Raw genomic sequence first — 24316 nt, forward strand, 5'->3', positions numbered from 1 at the left:
GAAACAGTTCTGTCTCTCCCATGCCTATGAATGAGAAACTCCAGTCTCCTCTTGCACTCCATGCTCCTCCACATTTCTTCCCACCCAGATTCCCTCAACCACATCAACAGCCCCCCCCTTGGCCTCTGCACGTAGTAATCCCTAGTTTGTTTTCATTTTGGTTAAAGAACCAAATCTGTGGCTCACTTGAGAAAGGTTCTGGGAAAGAACAGGAAAAGCTCCAGTTCACATATGTGCCATTTAACCTGCGGAAGCTAAAGAAATATGAAGACACTATGTTTGTAAAAGGAACCATTTTAAAATGCAGCCTCTATAAAAGCTGCTGCATTTACTCCTGCAAAAAGCTCATGGAAAATTCAGACTGGTTTTGAATAATTACTGTGATTTTTAATAATCTTGAAGAATAAATTACACTGCAAAAAGAGTGAAAGAGAGGAATTTAAAAATATTTGTATTGGTTTCATCTTGGAGCAACCTCCCTCCTCATCCTCCAGGTTTATCTCCTGGCTTTTATTTTGCTCATTCTGTCTATAGAAAATGAAGCAATTCCATAACTGCTGAAGAAAGTTTAAGATATTTTACATATAAGCAACTCTGAATGTGCCGTGCTGTTCCTCTAGCTGCATGGCACAGAAGGACTGGAGAACAAGTGCTCCCCAAGGCATGGTGGAATGAAGCCAGAGGAGCAGCAACTCCCTCATGGGTCTTCCTTCAAGTTTCTCAGGGCCAGAGACACCCCTGGAGTCACAGCATCTCCAAAACATCAGGTATTGCAAACTCTGAAGGGAAAACCCTCAGCTGACTCCATATGCACCCATATGGTACAAGGAAGCCAGAGCAGAACGTGTCATGGCCTCAACAGAAACACCCAGGCACATGGGGTTACATGACATGAAACAACATGTCATGGGATGAGCAAGTCTCGGCATCATGCTGCTGCTGAGGGTACGTGCCTTTCAGGAGGAAGGGCAGGGACCACAAGGGCACAAAGCCTGATTAATGGCAGAGGGCTGGTTTATCCCTACACATGAGAACCAGTTCTTCTGTCTTCTCCATCTCTTCCCGCACTCCATTCTCCTCCAGTTTCAGCAGCACAGCACTGCACCCCTCTCCTTCCACCAGCAGGCAGCAGGATAGCTACCGCCTGAGCTGGGGAGGATTGCACTGCTGCCACAGAGGAGAGGCCAAAGCCTGGGCTCAGCCTCACAAAGCCTTCTCTGGAGGATATCACTGGTCTCTTCTCCCAAGTACAAGTGATAGGACAAGAGGAAATGGCCTCAAGTTGCACCAGGGGAGGTTTAGGATGGATATTAAGAAAAATTTCTTCACTGAAAGGGTTGTCAAGCATTGGAACAGGCTGCCCAGGGAAGTGGTTGGGTCACCATCCCTGGAGGTATTTAAAAGATGGGTAGATGTGGTGCTTAGGGACATGGTTTAGTGATGGTTTTGGCAGTGTTAGGTTGATGGTTGGACTTGATGATCTTGAAGGTCCCTTCTAACCTATATGATTCTATGATTCTCTGTGAAGGTACTGGTGTCCCGTGCTCCAGGTGAGGAGCAAGAAGAAGGAGGCCAAGTGCACTTGCATCCAAGCTTTGAACTTTGTATCCAAAACTTGATGACTCTGCACTGGGAAGCTTCCTTGCCTTCTCTGCACTACTGCAGGTCTTTGTCCCACAGCTCCTCTACAGAGAGACAAAATCACTCCTTATTAGGTGGAGGCTCATGATGGAAATACAAGCCCTCTGGGCTTTCATTTTTCACCGCGTTATCCTGGATGACTTTGCTTGCCCTAAATTTTGTCCCAGGGCCAAGTGTTGATTTAGCTCTATCTATCTGAAACTTAATCCAGATGTGAGAAGGAGGGAAAATAGAGAAACCTAAATCACATACTTCATGAGGTAAAAGTGAAATTTGCTTTTTTTTTTTTTCTTCATAATTTTCATCCGAAGTAAAACTTCCTCATCTTTATAGCTCTGCTGCAGCACTTTCCTGTCGTGGCCTGCCCTGCCTCTCCAAAGCAGCAGCCCGTAAGTCATCCCCCAGAATGTGCTGAATTGGTTTATAGTTTCCATTAAAGCAAGAGGGTTGGTTGAGACGAAGTCGGGGGAGAATGACATAACGCACAGGAATGCACCGCAGGCAGAACGGATGCGGCACGAACAAGGAAGAAATAGCAGAGAAGACAGACCATGAAAGAGGTTGGCAAGGTTCTTGTTTACACAGTGAGTGGAAAATTAGTGAAAAGTTCTTAAGCGGGAATATTTCAGAACGAAGTGTTCAAAGAAGTGTCAGGGATATATAAGCTGGAGAAGCACAGTCGGCCAAGTGTCACAGTTTGCATTGCTACGAGGGCTGATCCACCCCGTGAGGTTGCTTTGGGTCTAATACAGTGTGCCAGGGAGCAGATTCTGCCCCGCTGTATCTGCTGTAACAGCTGAAATTTTCTAATTCATCTAATTTCTATCCCCTTTATCTCATCTTATTTACTGCAGTATTTTTTAATCCATCTAGTTATAAACTAAGATTAGTGGAGATTTACTGATGGTGATTAAACAAGCAATTCTGCAAAGGCTGTGCTATGCATGAACATGCTATTTGTCAGCATTGGCAAACCCGAGTATATATGTACAAAACTAAAGACTCCGTATGCCAGGATAAGACCCCATATTTATTATAAATAACTGCAAACACTTACATATGTGCTAATTTGGTGGATTTTTGTACCATGTGCTAACAGAAATTATAGGGGAAAGAAGAAAACAAAAACAAGGACACAAATTATTCTTATCACCCACAGTTATGTTAAATGTACATGTAAGTGTCTGCAACTTATCCTCATTAAATGTACATGATATAGAGAATGAAGCAGGCAAGGATTATTTCTAGTTGTTTGGAATTTAACGATACTGTATAGTTTATACTGCAGTACAGTAAATGTTTTTTTCTCCTTTTTCTCCAACTAATTTCTTGAATGTTACTATTTACTTACAATACATTTTCCAGTACCATCTTGACACCTATTTGAATTTCCATTGCAGTTACAGGGGACACATCGTCCAGTAAAAAATCCTTTATCCTCACGATAAAATCCAAGGCCACATTCCTAGACAGTAAGCAGAGAGAAAAAAAAAATAGTGAGTTTTGGTGGAAATAAAATTTTACAGGTTATGAGAAAGGTATTTTGAAATTGTTGCCATTTAGTAGCAGAGGTGTACATTTCCTGACAAGCTCTTCTAAGCCCATCTTATTGTTTAAATTTATTTTTTAAGTATTTTAATGCAGCAAACGACACTGAAGAATGGAGCTGAAAAAGTTTCAGCCTAAGTATCTGAAGTGCTCTACACTTTGTGGTAGCGGGGATTTCATCATTTTGACTCTAAGCTCTGAGCAAAACATATTTCCTGTGGCTATGTACAAGGGTGTAGAGTATGAATTTTAAACCACAGAAAAAGATTTCAATATAGATTCATTCTACAGTCTTCTCAAAGAAGAACATATGAAAATCTCACATATTGACTAGTGGTTATATGAAATCTTGATATTAATTTAACTATGGTGTAATCCTTGGAAATACTTCTAATGAGATATCTTTTACATGAAGTCATCATGACTTCTAAGCCTACCTGGAGCTATATGAAGCCACGTTTAGACAGAGCGAGGTGATCTTACAAAACACACAGTGCTCTTATCTCTAAGTACAGGCTTGTCCCAGAGACCGGGGAAGCATGAGAAGAATGTTCAGCTATTGAAGGCACAGGAGCAGAAGCACAGCCTGTCAGATCAAAGTCAGGTTTAAATGGGAGCTGAACTAGAGGAAGATTATGAATGAGGCAAGAGGCATGAAGTTTGCTAGCCTACACCAGGAGGAAGGTAGTAACTCATATGTTAAAAGCAGGTTCTTGCTCAGCATAGGAAGGGAAAGCACAAAGGTAGGGAAAGCACAAAGGCAGGGAAAGCACAAAGGCAGGGAAAGCACAAAGGCAGGGAAAGCACGAGGAATTCTTCCTGACAATGGAGTCTTCTCGTATATAGAGCAATTAAATATTCATGCCCATCTTCTCTGCTCAGCACCCTTCTGGCACGCCAACCACACCAAAAATGACCAGACGTAAGTCTATCCCTTCTGTTCCCTAGCTCCTTTTCACTAGCAACCAAGCTGGTGTGGTGCAAGGAAGATCAGAGGCTGGATGGAAGTGTGGAGAAAGCTGTGCTCCCCACGAAACCAACACCTCCCAGGTTCCAGCCTCCAGCAATGTACTTCTGCACTGTACCTATACCTCACCTGTACCTTGCTATGAGGGGCTGGCCCCAGTGACATTCAGAAGACAAGTGACAGTTGAACTTTAAAGCCATAAAACTTTTCTCATGGCAATTGCGCCACCGAGACTGATGGGATTAATCTGAAGAGCAAAAGGTCTGCAGTACGATGTCTCAAATCATATTGCAGTGGTCTGAGTTGTAAGCTTTTATGCAGGGGTAGGATTAACCACTGAATTTATCAACCATGTAACAACCAGGGGAAAAAAAAAAATTCACCTCTCCCAAAGCAGATCGCAAAAAGAATATTGAGTTATTGCTGTTGAAACAACAGTTGCCAGTAGCACCTTTGCCTTCTTTACATGTTGGATAAATTAAAAAAAGACACCCCAACTCAGAATACTATATCATCAACAGCTTTCAATACTGACTTCAGTGTGAGCAAGGACTGAATTTAGAACAGGCACTTGAAATTTTTCAGATACATTTTTAAAAGGGTGAATATGTTCCCTGCCAATATACACAAGTTCTGAATAAACCAGGGCCTGAAATACATTAAACAGCATGACTAAGTAAAATATAGGCTCTAATGCATAAAAAAATTATTTACTGAAAGTCTCTTTTGGAGAGCAAAATGAATCACTCATTTTAAAAATACATCCAAATGCATTCGGCAAAAATCTATGCAGCTTTTTGTTTTTTCTATTTATGCTGTCTTTAAAACAGCAGATTTGGAGCATGTGGGAACTTTGTTTTCGAAGCAGCTTTCATGATACTGAGAAATTGGTTCCATGCAAAGATAAGCTCCGAGCACTTTCAAGTGCTCAGGAGTTCAGGCTTATTGCTTTCAAGTACACAGCAATTTAAAAGAAACTTCTTCCACACATTTTTGTTAGCAAAGTACTTTGAGACATAAGAAGATTAGCCACCTTATTATTTTTATATTAAGTAATGTAGAAGTTGTTATCAAATTAGCTCATTTAAAAACAAAGAGAAAGAAGGAAGCAAGCAAGGAAGGGAAAATAAACAAATTACCTGTCTGTGGTAAAAATTGCTTTGAACTTGTTGCTGCTGACTCCTTTCCTGAAGGCGAGGATATGACAGCCTCTGTTGCATGTCTTGTGCTAAACAACGCCCCAGGGCTACTAACGTGACAACCAGCCATCCTACATTCCTCAGCCTCGGCGCTTGGGCCATCATTTCACTTCAGCTCTACCGAGAACATACACTCCTACCCTTTTGGTGCTCGCCCGTTCTCTTATACTCTTCCCTTCTTCTCCAGCTTCTGACTCAGATTAATGAGGCTCTGCGCTGTGATGGGCCCCACCTTTAAACTTTATACGTGAGTCAAGCTGTACAGCACACATTACCGTTCCCAAGGTTAACAAGTAACCCCACGGTTCCTGTAGCTCAATATATACCTAAGCCGGGGTGTGGCAGGCATCACCTCCTCCCCACCTGAGGCAGCCAGACAGGGCTAGGTGATTACAGCAGTAAATCACTGCCTGAGTAATGCTGCATAAATATACGGGGATTACGAACTACCCAGGTGAGTGTCTTGATCACTTCCTCTGGCTATGTATTTCCACTAGGTTATATAAAAAAACACCCCAACACCTTACTTTAGGAATGCAGTATGGTGAAAAGCAATGGGAAGGCAGTAGGAATTTCAGTCAATGCTCGTCAATTTGCCTGTGGCACAGAACATCAAATGTGTGAAAAAGAATAGGTTTTTAGAAATATTTCCAAAATGGTATTCAACAGATGATGAAAAGCTGCCCTGAGCAGTGGACGCACACATGAGACATAAGCCTACCATAAATGTTGCCTTGTTCAGTCTCTCTGCAGCTGCTCTGATCTAGATATCATTCTTTCATTCTCATTTCAAAAACGTTTGCAAGGTTAGTACAGCAATTGCTGCTTTATGGTAACCCTCAACCATTTTCTGAGAGAGTAATTCCTCATATTTTGTGCACTTTATACACCACTTACCTCTCCTGTACTTTATGCTGCCGCCTTGAGTGCATACACATGGGAATAGTCAAGCTCTAAGCTAAGCAAAGTGACAGCCAAAAGAACTATAGCTACAGGAACAGCAGCAGGGACAGAATATACGGCTAGAATGTCACCATTCTTCAGGTAACAGTATTACTTTGCAATTCTTACATTATCTTTCATAAGAATATCTCCAAGGCTGTTTGTTGTTTTTTTTTTTTTTCAAATATTTGAACTTCAGCTTTCAAATATTTTCCTATAAAAGCAGGAAAAGAGTTAGTCACTCATGAAAATAGGAAAGTAACCAGAATTACCTAGGTTTGGGTTTCTTCCTTTGGACTTTGTCATGCATTTCCCTGATAAAATAAGGAAACTTGTCCACATGTAGGGTCTCACAGACTGTCATCAAATCAGCTCTGACCTTCTCTCCATTAAAGTAAGTATTTTGCAAGATTATTTAGCCTCTTGTAGGGCGCCACAGAAGAATCCCTCATTATAGTACCTTACACATGTAAAATGACATTCACCGTTCTGCCAAAGCAATCATGAGTTGAATAACCCCACGGTGCTTCTTAGACAGTGAAAGTATTTGAGCCACTGAAAGTGCACGTGCTTACAAGAAGCACGTTTAATTACTTTAATAAGTAGCCTGTTCTTCTGACTAAACCAGGATGTATCGCTGTAGGCAAGACAGAAGATAATGGCACAGCATGGAGGCGAACGCTTCCTACCTGACATGAGTCACCCGCGTACTCTGGAGGGCAGGAGCAGGTCTCCACGCTGTGTGCGACACTGCCGCTGCCTGTGCTGGTGGCTTCTTCCAGCCCAACCTCGCCAAGGGTTAGTCGCTGAGTCTCCGTGAAGTAAAGGCCTCTGATGTGTAAGCCATCGAGTCTAGACAGGATTATCATCAGTTCTTCCCTGGATACAGGGTTGTTGCTGCTGGCGTGCCTGAAGTTTCCCTGCACACGAAGGGTACAAAATGAGCACAGCCCTGCAGCTTCTTGAAAAAAAAAGAAAAAGAGTACCTGCAAAGAAGACAGGATGACAGAAGAAGGGAGGAAAACCCCATGGAACAGACCCCTATAGTGCCAAATGCTGTGGGGTGAAATAGAGGTCAGGAAAATAAATATAATGAGTGTAAACACAGGATAGGTGGGAAAAGGAATAATGAGCATTAAAAGGGATGTACCCTTTACTTCGCAAGGTACATATGGCTTTGAGGTATCGAAAAGTGAAGAAGCATATAGGCTCTTCAGTCATCAAAATTTCTTTGAGGTATATCACCCACCAAACCATGAAAGGGTAGAGGAAAATGCTGTTATTTTTAAGAGTAAGCAAAGTCCTAGAAATCCAGTCTTTGAGGGCTGCCTTCACACGCTTTCTTGCTGCTCTTAGACACAGCATTACCAAAAGTGGACTCTAGCTTGAAGAAACATCTTTTTTGCCTATATACAAGAAAGAAATAAACAACCCAGTTTGACCTTCTGAGCACAGATTTAAGATAGGAATAATCCCTGCTAAATTCACCTGCCTAAATGTTGGACATGCATTCTAAACGAGGTAGGTAGACACCAAGGAAAACAGAAAACAGTTTGTTCCATCCCTATTAAGTACAGTCTGGGGCTGCGATGAATCATCTTCCATTGATGCCTGATTCAGTATTACTCCACTAGCCCTGGAGGAAGTGCTAAGGGCTAAATTGGACAAGATGCCTAACTTACTTAAAGGTACTAAAATTAGGTGGCATGAACCAGAACCTAGGTTCAATGTGGCAGCAAAGAGGGAAAAAAAGTCGTTTAAAGTCTACAGTATTTAAGCTTATATTCTTTAACATTACCAAGTATTTGGTATTTCTGCACATATTACCTGCAGGGGAAGAAAAGGGAAGGCCATTCCATTTTTGTTTCTTACCTCCACGAGCTGCACACGGCCATAATATTGACGGTCAGGCAGTGGGTTGTTGGGATCCATATAAACCACTTTCATTTCCTGGCCCTACGTGAGAATGAGGATATAACATTGGCATTTCACTCCTTTTGATGGTAAAGTGTTCAGATGCAGTAAAACTTGGTGAAGCACTTTAATCCTGTTCTTTGGGGATAAAAACTAAGTAACACTGGGAAAATTACATGTTATTTGTCAGTGAAGTGGTTCAACAAGCACTGTGTTCTAGCATCAGCAGGGTTTTCACTGCTTTTGCCTATTAACAACCTTGCTCTAAAATAAAACACCAAGAGAATTAAATTAATGCTGACCAATTTACACAGGAATTAGTTATTACTTTTGGGTAATTTTTTTTTTTTGCATTTTCAAACATTCTTCTTTGCGTCCTGTTGCACAAATAACTTTGGATACTTTATGAGGTATGTTTCCCAATAAGAATCCTAGAATACTGAATTAGCATTTTTGATATTCTGAAGAAACAAAACCAGCCTCTTGGGAATTTCAAGAAACAGTAAAAGATTTCAGTTTTGGCCCTAAAGTGGTTAAATTAAAAACTGTTAACCTGAAATGCATTTTCACTTCAGACCCTTGAAGCCTTACAATACACTTGATTTTATGCTGAAGAAGATTCTCACAGAAAATGAGATTAATTACACATGGAATCCAGGGCATACTTTACAGAGTCGAGGCCATACTAGTTCACAAGTGTGCAAGGCACTAATTAATTTTTTTCCACAGGTGCATTTTACAGAGAAAATCTTGTTTTAACTTTTTATTTGCTTTCAAGTCAGTTATGCTTAATAATATGTTACTTTTTCAATAGAGATAGGTGTGTTGATGGCTTCGAGCAAAATGCAGTAAAACCACATAGAAACGTAGCAAGTTGCTATAGAAGTTAAGCACACTATAGGAGCAAAATTTGTCATAGTTGTCAGGTAACAGAAAAAATCATGGTATGGGTATTGCATGAAAGAAAAAATAATACTTCAAAACTTACTGTTAGTTGTATATCAGGTCTCTTATCCAGAAGAACCATGCCCTCACTAGGTAAGCCAAAAGATTTCACTTGGTAACTTAGGAAGCCACCATATGAAGAAAGCTATAACAAAATGAACAAGACCAGAGATACTTTACCACAGTATTGCAGTATTAATATGACTTTATATTCAAGTTTACCCCATCTTCCAGCATGGTAAATAATATATTTAGTCTTTGTTCACTAGATAAAATATGAAAATATGTGTTGCTTGGAAGAAATTGCTTTCTATTTTGTTTACTTCGTGTATCTGACATCGCTTCTTGAGCAGTTACTGTTCTCTGGAAGGTTACCTGCATTGGATTGTGGGGTTTTTTCATACCTGGGATCATATCACCTGTCTCACGGAGAAATCACATGTTCACATGAACATGTTCTTCCCCTCACCCTATAGAACAGATTTGACTCACCAAGAGCAGATGTCAAACTGACAATGAAAGTGAACCCCATGAATAGCCATGGATAAAAAAGAGAAATCAGACCAAGAATATTTAAAGGTGGCTTCTATAGGCCAGCCTTTTCTAAACTTACTACAAACATGAATATAATCAGGAGATGTTTGCTCTACCTTCTGGAGGATAGGACTTCTACTCTGTTCTGAATAGACTGTTGCTGTAGATTGAGCTGAAACCACACTTCTTTTGGCTCAATTACAGAAGACCACAGGCAGCCTCAAACCCAACCAAATACATACGCTGCTGCCCAGAACAAAGACTTGGGCAAGTATGTTTGAATCACCTGACAAACAGCTTCCCTGGTGACTCAGTTCAAAACTTATTGAGAGGAAACGAAGCTCCAGACACAGCCTAGACAGTTTTTGTTCCAAGAAGAGCCAAGAAAAAAGGTTTGTGGGTACTAGGTGAAATCAGGTGTTTGACCACAGATGTACTACTTTGTTTTGCACCCCTTGCTGTTTGCCCTTATAGCTTATGCTTGGTTTTGACATGAGAGGAAGGACTGCTTTGTCAGGTTTTGGTGTTCTGCAGGTAAGCAACAGACTTTGATCCACTCCTTGATGAATTACAAACAAAACACAGACTTGTCAGTACTAAATTTGCTCCTTGGATCACAGGGCTGTAATTAATGCTATTATCTTTAGCCAAATGCATTTTCAAAAGCATGATTTGGAACATTGGCTATATTTTGCCAACACAATCAAAACAACCCTGTATAAATAATTTTTTTTTTCCAAAAATATAAGAAAATTCAAATTAGAGCTAATTTCCTCTTTAACACACATTTTAGGACTGTACCATATGACAGGCTGTTATGTTACTGCTTTTTAATGGATTTTTTTTTTTAAATGGCAAAATATTGGTGTTACAAACCACATTATGTATTCTATATGTACAGTATTTATTTTCTAACATTGAGTGGTCTGTTAAATGGAATATTATAATCCAAAGAACAGAAAATGGGAATGATGTGATCTGAATTTCTCAATGACCGTTTCTGCACTGCTATAGATTTTACATTTGATTCCCTTTTAACTTTGTAAACAAAAGATAGAGAGAAGAAAGAAAATATACTCTGCTAAACATTAACATTCCAATGGAACTAGTTAAAAGGTTTAAGATAATGGAAAACAGTACTTAGACCCTCATCATACTGAAAAATGCCTGAAGTGATCTTGTTCACATTTTCCAAAACAGGTACTAACACCTGAAATAGACCAAAACCTGACATTTTCGGATTACAATAACATGAATAACTGGTAAATTTATAAGCCTGTAAAATTAGCAGCAAGATAGCATTTGGGAGGGGGGACAACTTTCACTACTGCAGGAGTGCCTGTGCACTTAAATATACACTTAAACACAGTGTACAGTAAAAGCAGGTCCAAAAATAGAACTATTTTATTTACAGTGTTGCCACTGTAAATAAAAGCAAGTCATGGCATGCCTGGTTAGTTAGTGTGACATGCAACACAAAACTCATAGCACTGTTCTTAATAGCTGTGTTTAAAAAGGGTTATTTTGTTATGGGAAAAACAAAAGTCCTTTTGGTTTAACACTGTAGTAGACAAAGCGTGCTTTAACATGAAATGTCTTTGAAAAGTAATTTGTAGACATTGAAACAAGAATCTCTACAACATTAACAAAAAGCACCCTACCTAAATGTGCTGTTCAACTGAAAGATATATACCTCTGAGCATAGGAGAGCAGGATGAAAAATACTGCTCTAGTCTTTAAAATGAGGACTAAGAGGAACTTCAAAAATTGTACCATCTTTAATGTGTCTATCCCATTTGTTTTCACTTGTGTGACATCTGAAAAGCATCTGTTGCATCTGAAAAGCCCGTGTGTCCTACAACTGGCTAGCAACTACCGATACCTACAGAGTTCCAGCTGGGAGAACCTGGGGCTCTGGGCCTGCAAGCCACCACTGGCAAAGTCCCCCTGGTCAGTGTGATCCCCAGACAGAAACGCTGATAGGTATCAACTGTGAGCAAAAGGCTGCTCCCATGCATCAGCAGAAAGAGCAGCAAGGAGTTCAAAGAACACAAAGGTTAGAAAACCAGGTGTTGCTCTTCCCAAGCAACATATCAAAAGCAAAAGGCTGGGGTTTTTTTGTGTGCCACTGCACACGTAATCACCTTTTATTCTTTTGGAAATCTGCCCAGGAGATACGCTAGGGAGTCTAAAGGATCCTTGGGCACAAGTACTAAAGGATACTTGGGCTCTGTGTTCTGGGTGACAGAAAAGTGGCTGAAGGTACAAGCTCCCTGAACCATAGCTCCTGATCAAGCTGCTCAAATAAGGAACTCCCTGGCACCAAGCAAGGTGATTGTTTCTGTGTTATTGGTTATAATTTTAACACTGTTCTCAGAAGTAGAATGTTGTGATTCCTGGCATGGTAGGTAAGAGAGATACGAATCTCATGATCGAAGAGAGAGAAACATATCTAAAAAAACCAATGAGACTCTTTATCAATGATGCTGGCAAAAAATGAATAAGTTATTAAAATAGATGAGTTAGGTGTCATTTACCTTCTCTCCCAGGTAAGATGGTGGTGCTTTCCAGTATAAACTATGCACGGAAGCAGGCAATTCTTGAACATCAGCCACCACGCTATTACTGACTGGATTGAAAGTGACTGGAATGTCAATATTTTCATCCACTGCCTCCAAGTGCCAGTTCCTCATGTCCACAAACTAATGAAAACATATAAAGGAAATAAAAGCTTGTCTCATCCTTTATTAAGCTTTACCAGCACCAAGTAATGAGGAGAAATTGTTTAGCCTCTATAATTCCCTTAGCATGAAATTCAACCCCTCTAGAGCCAGCCTAAAGTCTTTGTGCAATGGATGTTGCAAAGACCTCAAAAGAGAGTGGAAGTGGAACAGATGTGCCAAAGCTACTTGGGATGCAGGCGTTTGGTTTGTCACCTGCAAACTAAATTCCACCTTCAGTCACATGAAGATATAACCCTTCTGGAGGTGACTGGGAATTGTGTACACAAACCCAAGGATATAATTTGGAGGTGCTTTTTAAAGTCCATTCCAAATTCAAACCAAGGACACAAACCTAAAAGATAGTGGAGACCTGTTGTGGTAGGTTAACTGGAGGGAGGGGTCACGGCAGGATATTTTGCAGAGGCAGGCAATGTAGCCTAATATTTTGTCTCTTTAATGCACATTTTATGTCACACATTTCTTAGGTTTCAAAATGCATCTATGATGTAGACATGTAAAATGACACATATGCTTATCAAAGCCTCCTGAAGGAGACCATTGACTTTAATGATGAACTAGTGTCTGAAGATAAAGCAATAGAAGGCCAGCACAACTTCAGTCCAACTAGTGATTTGTAAACAAAGAGGTGAAAAGGGCCATTTCTTCTAAAAGGCCCTTTCCGACTACACCTAAGTCTTAACAAGGCTGCACTAAATCTGCACTATTGCTTGGAGAATACTTCTCATCCTTAGAAACTAATAAAATACATTTTTAATTTTGGAAGAAATCTGGCATTTCCTTAATGGAATAAACATAGGTTCATGATAGCAAAGAAAAAAAAAAACGTTATTGGATACACCTTAGTTCTACGATGACTTGTGCTGCGACAGTTGCTGGTTGCCCCAAAACAAAAGCAAGAGGTGCATCCTTTGGGATTAGAAGGGTCCAGGTAAAAGGATCCGGGTCGGCATGTATCACATTCTGCACCTTCAACGTTCTCCTGTTAAGGCATAGTTGAAAGAAATCTCAGTGCTTTCCTTTTGGTTTTGGTGAGGGCCCCAAAATCTCCTGCACATAAAACAAATCTTCTGAAAGAATATTTATTTAAAAGTACAGAAACATGAATGAAAATGTGTGAATGTCTGGATACACCATATTCCACATGCAAATAAAACTGACTTCATGGAGACTATCTTAGTTACGAGCTGTCTTTCCAGTTTATAAAGTAAACCACTGAGTAATAAATATTAGTCAGAGACAGCTGGTAACTTCCCTGCCAAAACCCTCCTGCTGGCTTTTCCAAACCTACAATATAAAAGGTCACTTGTGAAAGTTCACATTTATCACGTTCAATTATGCAGATCAGAACAAAAGAAGATTTCCTGGATATAATGATGTGGTGAAATGTCAACTGACATAATATGGCTAAAAAAAGCATGGGACCTGGTTAACATCCAAAAGTTGAGATGCAGATGCATAAAGCGGATCAGTGCAGGGTAGAGACTGCTTCAGTGAATCAACAGACTTCTCTGCAGCCCTGTAACATCCCGCAAAGTCTAAGACTGCCTGTAAAACTGACAGATATTGAACCCATTAAAAAATGACATCTAACTGCTACCACGATAACCTGTGCACACACTGCAAGGTGTGATGGTTTCGTGCAGCTGCATTTAATTCTTACTGAAAACTTAATGATAAACTCACTTCATTCACCCCATTAAATACGAAATAGTCACTGAGGCGCAAATGATGCTTGTGAATGCAGAAGTAATTTGATTTATCTGACCTTGCAGAGACAAATTCCTGTCTGGGGATCGCACACATCTGGTTCTGTTCCATCTCTGTTACAGTTACACGGCATGCAGTTTGGGAAACCGTAAGTACCAGGAGCACACCGATCACACTGCCGTCCTTTTATTCCTGGTTTGCATCTTTATCAACAAACAAACACAGAGGAGGGAGTCAATAGGGTAAGCAGGAATGGAGCGAGGAAGATTAAAACAAAAGGCAGGTGGATCTTTGAAGTGATTGCATGGCTATGACACAACGTTATGATTTCCACGGAGAAACAGCAGGAGGTTAGTATTGTTCTCAGATTTGAATGGTAGGATGTTTTAAATGGTCACAGAACTGATTTGTAGTGGATTTGATTTTGAAGGACGTAAATGCTCACAGTAGAATTAGACTCCTGCAGCTCTTCAGTGCTTGCAGTGCAGCACCACTCTCTCTATACACCAAGGTGAGAAACATGGATGTTGCACACAGGTAAGCGGAGCTGGGAGAAGTTTTATAGCTGGAGGATGTGACTGGGCGTTACTCAAGATACTCACTTGCCAACAAAAAGGTGGAGATTCCCAGGCATTTGAATAATTATGGGGACTTCAACCTGCCACAAGGCTTGGGCTAGTTTACAACTGTTCACAAAGGATAAAATCCACTTTGCTCACAGTGAAGGCTGAATGCCTTGAATTTGTTTAGGTGAGATACAGCAGATGCAAAAACCAACACCAAACTATTAACAAGGCTTGAGATGAGAACATCTTTCCATGGCAGCAGCTACTTCATCCTACCTTCACAACAAACCTGCACAGTCTGATAAAACTGGTGAAAATGTAGATCTGATGATCCCTCTTCCTCCTGTCTATGCTGCTGAACTGTCTGTACCAGCCCAAAGCAGGTTTCAAGAGAGTAAGGACCCATTGATAAAGAATGTCTGCCACCACCACCATCCAGTGATAAGATAATTTTTAAAAGTCTCAGCAAGTTGGTGGAGACTCCTGTGGCTCTCAGCACGGAATTAATATGTGCACTAACACTAGGAATTTAATGGAAATAAACAGTTAAAGTATGCAGACAAGATAAGACTACACCTTATGTAATACATAAAAGCAATTACTCAATTGACCAAACAATGGGTGAGGTCTCTCAGAGTCTCTCTGAACACATTACCCACACAGATAACTGGAGCTGGATGGGGACTTTGAACTTGATGTAATCAACAGAAGGAAAAGTATTAATCAGTATGTAGTAGTTAGCTATATACCTTAGCAGTCAATCCAAAAGTATTTGCTAAATGTCAAATTTTTCTTCAGAATTTTTGACGAATAAGATATCATTTCCTTGATATTTCAAATTAGGTTTCACATGAAAAATATCACCAGTATAATCAGGCAATACAAGCTTTTCACTGAAACGGAAAAATGTGACTATTTCTGCAAAAATTATCCTCGATTTTACTCGAGTAGAGACATGCTAAGCCCTTTCTTTGAAGCATTAGATTTTATTTGACTGAATTATTAATTTTATTTATTTTTGCGCAGTATTTATTTTGATTTTATTTTTCATTGTATGAGGAAAATGAAAGCAGAGACTAATCAGATCAAGAGTGACAGAATATGCTACGTTTTAACCTTGAACCCCAACTTCTAAATATGAAAACAGATTCCTGTTTTGCTCTTGGCATACGACAATTATTCACTTCATATGAAAAGGACAGACTTAGGAAAATAATTTAAATTTGGGAAATAACATGAGCATTCTCTTAAAATTAGTGTTTATCACATTTACAGGCTTAATGGCAGAGCAGGAAGGACAAATTTCTCTTTCTTAGGACCCTAGCATAGCCAGCCCAATCAAACGGAACGAATCCTGGCCTTACACAATATACTGGCTATCAAGTATTTGAACTTGCTATTTAAGGACTCGGTCTCTCCAAGGAAATAATAGAAATGTTCTACTATACTAATATGACAGCATCCGAATTTAAGATCATTCCCTACGGTTGTGGCTGTAAATAAGAGGATAAAACTAAAGAATTTATTCTCATGTCAGCATATTGAGTTACAGAAAAATAAGCATGTGTCATACAGAAGGCATAATTTTAAGGGCAATTATCACCTATCACTCCAACTGAACCATATTTTCCATACACACAGTACCCATCATCAAAGTTTCTCAAAATTCATTGCATCCATTCAAGCTTTACAGAACTTGAAAACATCATTTGACTTAAATCCAGACATCAGACTGTGGAAGGTCAACTGCAAAGTTTTAAGAATTTGGGAAATAATGTACACCGTTATAAATGATGTATGTATTCAGGAGCTCCAATCTGAGGTGGGCCACTAACTGACATGGGACGAGACATACGAGCTGGATCGAGATTTGGTGTCTTACCCTTGGCAAACAGAGTGCAAGCCCAGGAATCCTAAATTCCATCATTAGTTACCTGCACTAAAATGTTGCAGGTGTCCCTGAAACAGCTGAGTCCTCACCATCGCCAAGCGCTGCTTAAATCCCTATTCATCATCATCAAATTTTCCCACATCCCCGCCAAATTCCTGAAAAGAACGGTGAAGCAAACCGCTCCTGCATTGTTTATAACGCACGTAACCCAAACTTACTTGCATTGCCCGTTGTTTTTTTCACATTCTGGGCTTGCCACATTAACGACCCCTCTTTCTGAACAGTTGCAGCTCTCGCAGCCAGCAAGAGGGTGATAGCTGAAGTAATGTTTCTCGCACACTTCACACTTGGGTTTCACGGTTTGTGGAGGGCAAATGCATTTACCAGTCATGTCGTCACAAAGCCGCTGCCCACAATTGCATACTAGGTGAAAGAAAATGTTCTACAAATCAATCACATCTCAACTTACCACAATCAACTCTTATTGAACTTGCATATGAAAAAAACAGGCACAACCTTTTCGTATATAGGACATGATTCTTTTCTCTCTTTCCCTAGTTTTAAGCTCAGGGTCATGGAAACCAACCATGTGACTGTAATGGCAGTTTTGAAGATGATCAGAAGGATAGAGCACCTCCCATAAGAAGACAGGCTGAGAGAGCTGGGGTTGTTCAGCCTGGAGAAGAGAAGGCTCTGGGGAGACCTTATAGCAGCCTTCCAATATCTGAAGGGAGCCTACAGGAGAGGCGGAGAGGGACTCTTTGTCAGGAAGTGTAGTGACAGGACAAGGGGTAATGGTTTTAAATTGAAAGAGGGGAGATTTAGATTAGATATTAGGAGGAAATTCTTTACTGTGAGGGTGGTGAGGCACTGGAACAGGTTGCCCAGAGAAGTTGTGGATGCCCCATCCCTGGAAGTGTTCAAGGCCAGGCTGGATGGGGCTTTGAGCAACCTGCTCTAGTGGAGGTGTCCCTGCCCATGGCAGGGGGGTTGGAACTAGATGATCTTTAAGGTCCCTTCTAACTCTAACCATTCTATGATTTTATGATTCTATGAAGAGTGTCTTTAGTGCTTGGCTCTTTGTCACAGTTTCGTTGCTTAACTTAACCACAGGCATTATTAATCACTTCCCCAAATTACCCAGGATTAAACAATGAATAGTTTTGGTGTTAAGGGCAATGCTTTCACAAAGCAACGATTATAAACATATAATATATCTGGGAAGTCAACTGAGGACTGTTGGTGTAATCTATAAATCTGTTGTTACTAAGAATAACATTAGAATACGAGGAATTAAGAATGCTATGTCTCTGATTACCTATGGAAAATCTTGAAGGTGTAAACTGGGATACAACAGTAATAACTTGGAAACAATTTGCAGAAAAATCCAAAATATGGAATTTAACCAGTTTAACTGTAATCCTACTACAGACAAACATGCGAAGGCACACTTCACCGTGAACTAGGTGTGCTATACTGGAATAGGGTTATTTCTGCCTCAAACCAAATCTAAGACGGCTCAACCAGCCTCTCATAGGATCAAGCCCTATAAAGAAAAGCGAGGCTGCGACACGTATGCAGTACAACCAGAGAATTAAATAAAAGTCAGGTCAGGTGCCGAGTGAGTCCGAGCATGTACTTACACTTGCAGAATGGGAATCCATAGTAGCCAGTTTGGCATCGGCTGCACCGACGACCGATGACATGAGGCCTGCAAACACACTGTCCTCCCAGGGGGCTGCAAGTAGGGCTCATGGCACCCGCGCTATGGCAATTACATGGCAGGGCTCCGTTGTTGTAGAAAGCCACTAGTGACTTCACAGAGTCCTTACAGAAGGCTGATGATCCTTCTGAGCTATTTAAACTGAAAGATAAGTCATGTAAGTACTGGCACTTGGGAATTGCTACAAGCATGCTTTTTGCTTCAGTCAGTTAGGGTTCTGTCTTTCAAACAGCTCTTTGACGTAAGTATGGCGTCAGTACACATGCAACGATATACTTTAATTAAATTAGTGGTGAACGGCTTTGAACATGCAGGTAGGAGTTTTTTTTCAAAGAAAGTGAGTATATTAGTCATATCAGTTCAGACACGCCAAGAAAAATACCAAATACTAAAGATGGAAATACCAAAGACAGAAAGATGATGTACATTTTCCTCTTTTGTACTGTGAGCAATGTAGCTCTACCTTTACATTTCATTTACAACAGAAAGCCATGGGAAAATGACTCATGGAAATTTAACGGGCATAAGCATAAGCCATGAAAAGCATTTTAATGTAGCACAATGATGGGGATTTTATACATATGTCTTTAATACAGAGTAAAAGTAATATTAATACCCAGCTTGTTGTCAATGTTCAGTTTTTTAGAAAGTGATGCTTACTCAATATAAAAACTGTTTCCTCCACATTGGCTGATAAAATCAAATGACTTGTCCACTGTCTTTTTGTCAAGAATTTTGTAACTGTAGGTGTCTGCTGGAACAACTAAGACTTTTTCCTTAAAACAACAAGAAAGCTAAATTGTACATTTCAGAGAAAAGCAAAACACCAAAGCTAAGGCATTTATATATTTAAATGTTGCTTCATTATGCATTCTGGATTTTCTCAAAACCTGTAACATTTTAACTGAAAAAAATAAGAAAATTTACTTATCTTCCCCCCAGAGATGTGATGCTACAAGCAGTGTACAATAAAAACAGTGTATAGTATCTTAAAAATTTAAAATAAAACAGAAACAGTGCACAAAGTGTTAATAATTTGAAACACAAAATTCAAAGATAAATTCTTTCTTTTTGGCTTTCATCTTTGCATCTATCTCTAAATGAATGCTGAAACTGAGAATAACATTTTCAAGTACATTTATGTAATCAACATACCAGAACCAGCGTTCTTCCATCAGGTATAACCACTGTAACAGAGACCTTGGGTTCAGAAATGTCAAGCTCAATTTGGTTTTCTGCAATCACCTGATCCCGACAGCCAGATGTATGAGGGCAGAAGGAAGCATTGAAGGAACCTAGGAGAAAAAAAATGCCACAACATGCTCCATGTGCCAAAACACTGAGAAAGAAAAGGGGCTAGATCAAATTCAGATGCTTACCTGACCACACATGTCCAGCATCCACATGGACTTGGACGGTGAACACTGGGTGTGCTGGCTGATAAAAATGTACCACAAATACATATCTGCCCAAGTGGGGCACTCTGCCACTCAAAGAAATCTGGTTCTGCAGAAACAAGAACAGCTCTGATAGTACATTTCTTTTGTGAGATATTCTTGGGTTTATGATCTGTGCTCTGTGCCACCTACCTGCAATGAAAGAGAGGGGGCTTAGCATCTCTCAGGAAGTTAACAATCTCTTCAAAGAGTATGGCATTACAACAGCATGCTCCTAGCTGTTTGCATGCCAAGCATATCTAATGCTCTTCTGCAGTCTGTGAGACTACTGCCTAGTTTATAAAGAAGCTGGCATTTTTGTTTCTCTTTCTGTGTATTATCTTTGTGGCTTACTCAGTCTGCAGCATTTTGATCATATCACATCATTCAGTTTTGATTCTCTTAACGTGCTTCGTCTATTCAACTTTACTAAGAACATACTTTGTGACTAAGGAAACAGTATTTTCAAAATATGATATACCTGTAACGATGTCAGGGCAACTCCACGAACTGAGTCAGAAGGTAAAGGGGCACTCATTGGATCATAGAGTATGTTTCTCTGTACTTCAGAAATTTTCCCATCCTTGAATGCATCCAAAACCAAAGCCGCTGGTGGAGTTTCATATGCTGAGGGAATGCATGTTGCACTAAAGACAGAATTATATTAATTACTCTTGGGGCCAGGAGAATTCCTTGAACATCAAGAAAGAAAAAGCAGATAACTCACAAAAGTTAATATATTAGAATGTGCTACAATTAATAATGCAATAGTAACCACTGTTACTCTTTGGATTCTATGTAAATGAACAGAAAGTAAATGAAAACAAGAGGTGCAGATTTAACTCATAAAAGGGGAAAATGTACATAACTGATTTTATTCACTCAAAATTTCAATAACATAAGGAGTGTCAACAGAAAGAGATTACTAAAGAAGATGAAACCTAAGGGAACCAAGAGTGTTAAAAAAACCCCAGTTAAATACATTTTAGTGAATCCAGTTAGCTACATTCACCAGAATCTGTACTAATATTGAATTCTCAGTTCTACAAATATTTATATAGGTGTATCCTTTAAACATGCAAGTTTTCCCACTGAAGTCAATGGGACTACTTAAGTACTTAGAAGTTAAGTATACACTCAAATATTTGTAGAATTGCAGTCAAAATAAATAACGGTGCTCCTTGAAAGCATCCTTATTCATTCACTGCTGTGTTTAACTATTTCTTCCTTGGTATATTTAATTCTGAATAACTTGATTGAGAGAAGTATTTTCCAAGACTGCAGAAGAAAACGTTTTGGGGGGTTTCCTGCTAGTATTTCTTCACTTCTCCTAAGTACTCAACTGACAATGATTAATCTTTTCTCAAGACGGGTCCAGAACTGGAATGGCAAGTGTGTTTCAGGACCAGGATTGAAATCTATTTGCCAGGCCTGTGTGGGAAGTTACATTTAGCATCCTGCATAATACCATTAAACTGAGCCAAGACTCTGCATCTTTCAACTTGGTGAACACTAAAAACTTTCAGGAAAGCAAAAATGCTGCCAGATAACGGTCATAATAACAGAACATAAATATTCAGTAAACTATGCAAATATAACAAGAGATTAAAAAAAACCCACAACACAAAACCAAAGTGAAAGGTACAAGTTTCTACACTAGCTTTATTTTAGATCATGTTTTTCACCCAGCCTCTTTCCCCCATTTTACTCAGAATATAAATGCACAAGAAGGCAAAAAACCTTTGATGCGAGGACAGGTATCTTCAGTCTTAGAAAGCTACTCTCAGTTGTAACACTCTGAGCAGGAGAATTAAAGCTGCGATTCAATGCTAAGCGTCCTTGGAAGCCAAGTACAGTCACATGCTTTTATCCAATTTACTATCCAGATTTTTCTGCTTGCTATTTCAATTCAACCATTATATTAGAAGCTACCATCTGGAAAACTATTAGACCTAATCACCAATGCTTTCTGCCTCTGAAGTCTTGCAAATGACATTTACTTTTACTTTGAGGCCCTTCCCATTGCCAGATCAGTAGGAAGAAAGCTTGAGGAGTAGCATCACGAGGGACATCCTGGGGAGTGCAACAGGAACTGAAGTGTGGGGCTCCCTAATTTGGAAGCTGTGATAGTTCCTCTCTGACCCAAAGAATAAAACATACGGAGAGGGGAAGGCCTTCAACAGGACTGAGAAAGTACTCCGGAGAACCCCAAACTGACCACTTGGGAAGTGAAAGTTGAGGTTCAGATCTTTGCAGCAAGAGAAAAGCCATCAATCTGGGTCAGCCAAGCTGTATATGAGTGCCCTAATTACTGGTCCTATGTGGTTATAATGGAGGAGAAGGATCACCTGGCATTGCTGTGTGGGGTGAATGCTGAGGGTACACCTACCATATATATGGGCCCCACAGTGAGATGGACAAGGGAATGTCCTGTTTGTGGAGCTGTGGTTTACATGTTGAGTAGTTTCATGCTGCCAAGTTGAGCTGGTGGATTTGTACCTGAAAAGGCAGTCACATACCCTACTGAATGACAAATTAAAGCATTCTGCAGCAGCTGAAGCAGTAATGTGCAGAATGAAACTCCAGATGGAGTGGTAAGCATTTCAGACCACCAAAGTAGCAATGTTTCTCCAGCTGGACACCTATCATACTGGATGGCGTGTGAAAGATGCAAGCTTTCTAGTGCATTGGCACTCAGTAGTTCCGACAGGCCAGGAAGAGGCTAGTATTAATAAAATCCTACGCAAAGACTGTCTAGATTAACACTAACACTTCAGCTTTTTTACAAATACTACTTTGCAAAAGTGGCCTACAAATCACCTGTGAGTCACTGAGCTCACTCAAAAGAATTAAGATTCCATTTAGGCTACCTTTCAAGGTCGTCTTCAGAAAATAAGAAGGATAAAACCAAGAAAGTTACCTCCCATCACGGGTACTCCTGTAAGCAGCTATGCACTGTACTTTAGGATCCACATATTCTGGAGAAAATTCTTCAGCTGATATAATACAAACCTTGTGCTGAAAAATAAGCACAAGGCAAAATTAACAATTAATATAATAAATAACAGGGGCAGGCCTGAATGGGAAGGGTGAAGTCTAATTTTAGCACAAGGAGACGTAAGCCCAAAGCCATGTTCTGTCATGGACTTCCCACAAGATTTTGGATCCCTTTACCTGTCTGTACCTGAATGCCTCAGCGCTGAATAGCATTTTTCTGCTCTTCTCAGGGGAATATTGGCTGTTCAGAAGTTAAATAAATTAAAACCTAAGTATACGTATAGCAATGGGAATGACAGAAGACCAGCTCGTGGGGTCAGAAAGTAGGCAAGGAGCGTACAGAGGTGGGAGGGAAAAGCTCTCATCTGTGGTGTCAGAGACTTTTAGACTTTTGGACGCTGGGGGAACTCCTAGACCTTCTGAAATGCAGGCATGAACACTTGCTTGCACAAAGTCCATAGGATCGAGTTTCAGTGACATCAGGATTTCTCCCAACAGATTAAGAACTCATTTTAAAAGCCAACGAGACCTCATATGATTTTTATTTTTTTCTTTAACTAAAATTAGACATGAGCAAATGAAGCTGCTGTTGTCCTGCTGTAGCAATGGTGGTAAGGACATAAGGGAAGGCTTGTGGGTAGACACAACAGTTTACACTAATAAAATATGTTACCTGCACTTACAGAATACATAAGTGCAGGTTACAAAACTTGTGCGTGAACTACTTGAAAAGGAGATAAAAATGCCTGATAAGAAGTAAGATAATTAGCATAATTAGTAAGATAATTACATAAATACAAATTGCATAGGGAGAATTCATTAATGTGCACAGGCATTCAGTTTAGAAGCAGGTCCTAGGGGAGCTCAGCTTGTGTTTTAGCAGTAGTCAGCAGGGGCTAGAAACCCTTTATAAGCCAGAAGGCAGAGTGCTAAAAGTCTCTTTTCCTGGGCAGCAAACGTTGTGCCTGTCCCACATGTAATGACCCACAGGCCTCCAGCCCATTGCAGCAGAACAAGGGTAGACTCTGAAGTTTTGAACTGCACTTTATGAGCAGCTAAAAAGTTAGTGCAAAACATGGTGTGGGTTTACACAGTTTGTATGCATCAATGTGAGACAAAGACTATTAGGTTATAAGAGCCCCTCTTGAAAGCTGACCTCAAGAATCTCAACTCCCCTTTATTTAGACCGGATTCATGACCTCCAGCATTGGGGGGTGTTCCCCTTTGCCCCTCTGGTCTACATGAGAGGGGGTGACACAAGGGACTTTAACTCCAAAGCTGCTGTCCTTGACTCCATGATTAGTGTCCACATACCAGAAACTCTTCTTTTCCCCCTTCTGCCTACCTTTTGCTAAGTGCAGTCTTTACATTTAACACAGGGAAATATTTCCTGTATCTCAGGATAATACTGAAATTTATCTTGCAGCAAGCTATTCAGAGAATGAAAACTTGAATTTAGAAATAAAAATACAGAGATTCTTAGCACAAGAGACTTCCACATGTGGAGATACAGACTAATAATATCAACGTCTTTTGGATATGGATCTTGTTAGCACAGCAAT

General features: G+C 40.0%; 1 protein-coding gene across 1 annotated transcript in view; it reads right to left on the minus strand.

Moving 5' to 3' along the window:
• LAMA3 (laminin subunit alpha 3) overlaps positions 1-24316 on the minus strand; it is a 117470-nt gene that overhangs the window by 34084 nt on the left and 59070 nt on the right. The window contains exons 29-42 of the mRNA XM_074146749.1: positions 22678-22775; positions 20239-20404; positions 19701-19827; positions 19477-19616; positions 18982-19097; positions 18242-18453; positions 16817-17021; positions 14200-14344; positions 13273-13413; positions 12228-12392; positions 9200-9301; positions 8170-8253; positions 6987-7217; positions 2993-3106 (exon numbers count right to left, since the gene is read on the minus strand). Of these exons, the coding sequence (XP_074002850.1) occupies positions 2993-3106; positions 6987-7217; positions 8170-8253; positions 9200-9301; positions 12228-12392; positions 13273-13413; positions 14200-14344; positions 16817-17021; positions 18242-18453; positions 18982-19097; positions 19477-19616; positions 19701-19827; positions 20239-20404; positions 22678-22775 (2046 nt within the window). The remainder of the gene's footprint in view (positions 1-2992; positions 3107-6986; positions 7218-8169; positions 8254-9199; positions 9302-12227; positions 12393-13272; positions 13414-14199; positions 14345-16816; positions 17022-18241; positions 18454-18981; positions 19098-19476; positions 19617-19700; positions 19828-20238; positions 20405-22677; positions 22776-24316) is intronic.

The sequence above is a fragment of the Numenius arquata genome, chromosome 4 (genome assembly GCF_964106895.1).
Source record: "Numenius arquata chromosome 4, bNumArq3.hap1.1, whole genome shotgun sequence".
NCBI lineage: Eukaryota > Metazoa > Chordata > Aves > Charadriiformes > Scolopacidae > Numenius > Numenius arquata.